At 47.6% G+C, this 1,655-nt stretch overlaps 1 protein-coding gene across 1 annotated transcript in view; it reads right to left on the bottom strand.

Annotated features, from left to right (window-relative positions):
- The window catches only part of T265_07224 (hypothetical protein), a gene marked incomplete at both ends in the record, with an annotated part of 19,384 nt that overhangs the window by 3,409 nt on the left and 14,320 nt on the right, over window positions 1-1,655 (bottom strand). Inside the window, one exon of the mRNA XM_009172689.1 lies at window positions 977-1,145. Within this exon, the coding sequence (XP_009170953.1) occupies window positions 977-1,145 (169 nt within the window). The remainder of the gene's footprint in view (window positions 1-976; window positions 1,146-1,655) is intronic.

Raw genomic sequence — 1,655 nt, 5'->3', positions numbered from 1 at the left:
ACCAAACCGAAACGGGAAAGTAGAAATGTACAATCAAAGGGGGGCCGGTCAAGGTCAGTCCGGGGGTGGGGGGTTGTACAAGCGGCTATTCTTTCCCGTCCGGGGCTCGTGGTGGTTCGACCATGGTACCTGCAACAGGGAGAGAGGGAGGGGAGAGACACATAAGCTCATGTGATAGACGTGCATACAGATACAGTCGAGTTTCAACTGCGTTACAAGGCCACTGTGATGACGGTGAGTCATCAATTGGTGGCATGTAAAACTGACCGTTGTAGCAGGAAGGTTTTATATTAGATTGGAGGTGTTTGACAGTGATGCGGTGATAGGATAGGAAATTCAGTTAAATCGATACCAACGCAAAATCTGATCAGGCTATTGGGTAAGTTTGGAACCACAAATAAAATTATTTACTTCGCTTGGCGCCCAACTCAGCTTGTGTGAAAACATCACTGACGGTTGGTCTTGTTGAGAATTAAAGCCAAGGGGCGAGAAGAGATGATGAGATATGCGTTCAGTAGTGGGCCGTTGGATTTATGCGCTCCTTACAAACAGAAAAGAAAAACACAACGAGGCTGGTCAATTTGGCCAGTTCAGAGGGGGTACGGGATGGAGTTACAAAGGGGGGGGGGTTTTTACAGAAGTGCGCATCTCAGGAAACTCCAGGCGACTGCGCCTACCTGATGAGCCCTAAGATGGACGAAGCCGGTTGTGGGCAACCTTATGAGTGGTGTACTACGTCTAAAACTCCAGATTTGAACAAACAAACCCTCAAGTTAAACTTTATTTTCGTGCCCTTTGTCCAATTGCCTCCCCGGTTGATCCTGCTGCCAGATATGTTTGTCTGAAGATCTGAGAAACCATACCTTTTGTTCCACTGCACTCGCTGCAAACGTACCCAGAAAATTTCAACCTTAATCTCATTGTCCTCTCCCCACAGTTGGTCAGCAACAGCTTCCTGGATCCGGAGACCATTTACCAAAGGGCTACCGTTAACACGGATGTGGAAGTGTCAAGGCCTCTGAAGAAATTCAAATCACCAGGGAGTTTTTGTTCCAAATATCGAATGAAGAAACGCTCGATTCGATTATCCCGTTTGATGCCGGTATCGGTATCCATAACATTCTTGATTGTCATAGTACGGTACGCTAAGACAGGCAGAGAACATAGTATGATGAATGATGGAGAGAAAGAACAAGACAAACCGTCTCAGTCGACGTAGCTGAAACTGTATGACTGCGGATGTCAAGGACCGCCATGGTCACTACCCTCTGGAGGCCTTCCAAGGCCTTTGTGTGGCACTGAAATAGATCACCGGGCGGCATTTAAGCGGGAGGACGATTTTAAGCCCAGATTCAGTTTCCGGGGTCGCCAAACGTCAGCTGATTTGGCCAGTCAGAGCATGGGTCCTTTCAGAAACGCAATGCGGTAGCACGTGATGTGCTTCTTGACGTGTAAACGGGACGCATGGGCATATTAGTCAGAGAGCCAAATCCGAAATGATGACCGTCTTGAAGATTTGATCTGAACGTCAGAATTCAGTCCAAAACGGAAGCTGGAGTCAGACCAACTAAATTTGAACTAAGTGTGAATGGCGGCCTTGGCGCGGGGTTCAAAAACTAAGGCTGTAACGCAGTTGAAACTCGACTGTATCTGTA

Source organism: Opisthorchis viverrini, assembly GCF_000715545.1.
Source record: "Opisthorchis viverrini unplaced genomic scaffold opera_v5_164, whole genome shotgun sequence".
NCBI classification, from domain to species: Eukaryota; Metazoa; Platyhelminthes; class Trematoda; order Opisthorchiida; family Opisthorchiidae; genus Opisthorchis; species Opisthorchis viverrini.
The sequence above is the reverse complement of the archived record's forward strand: the minus strand, read 5'-3'. Positions and strand labels throughout refer to the sequence as shown.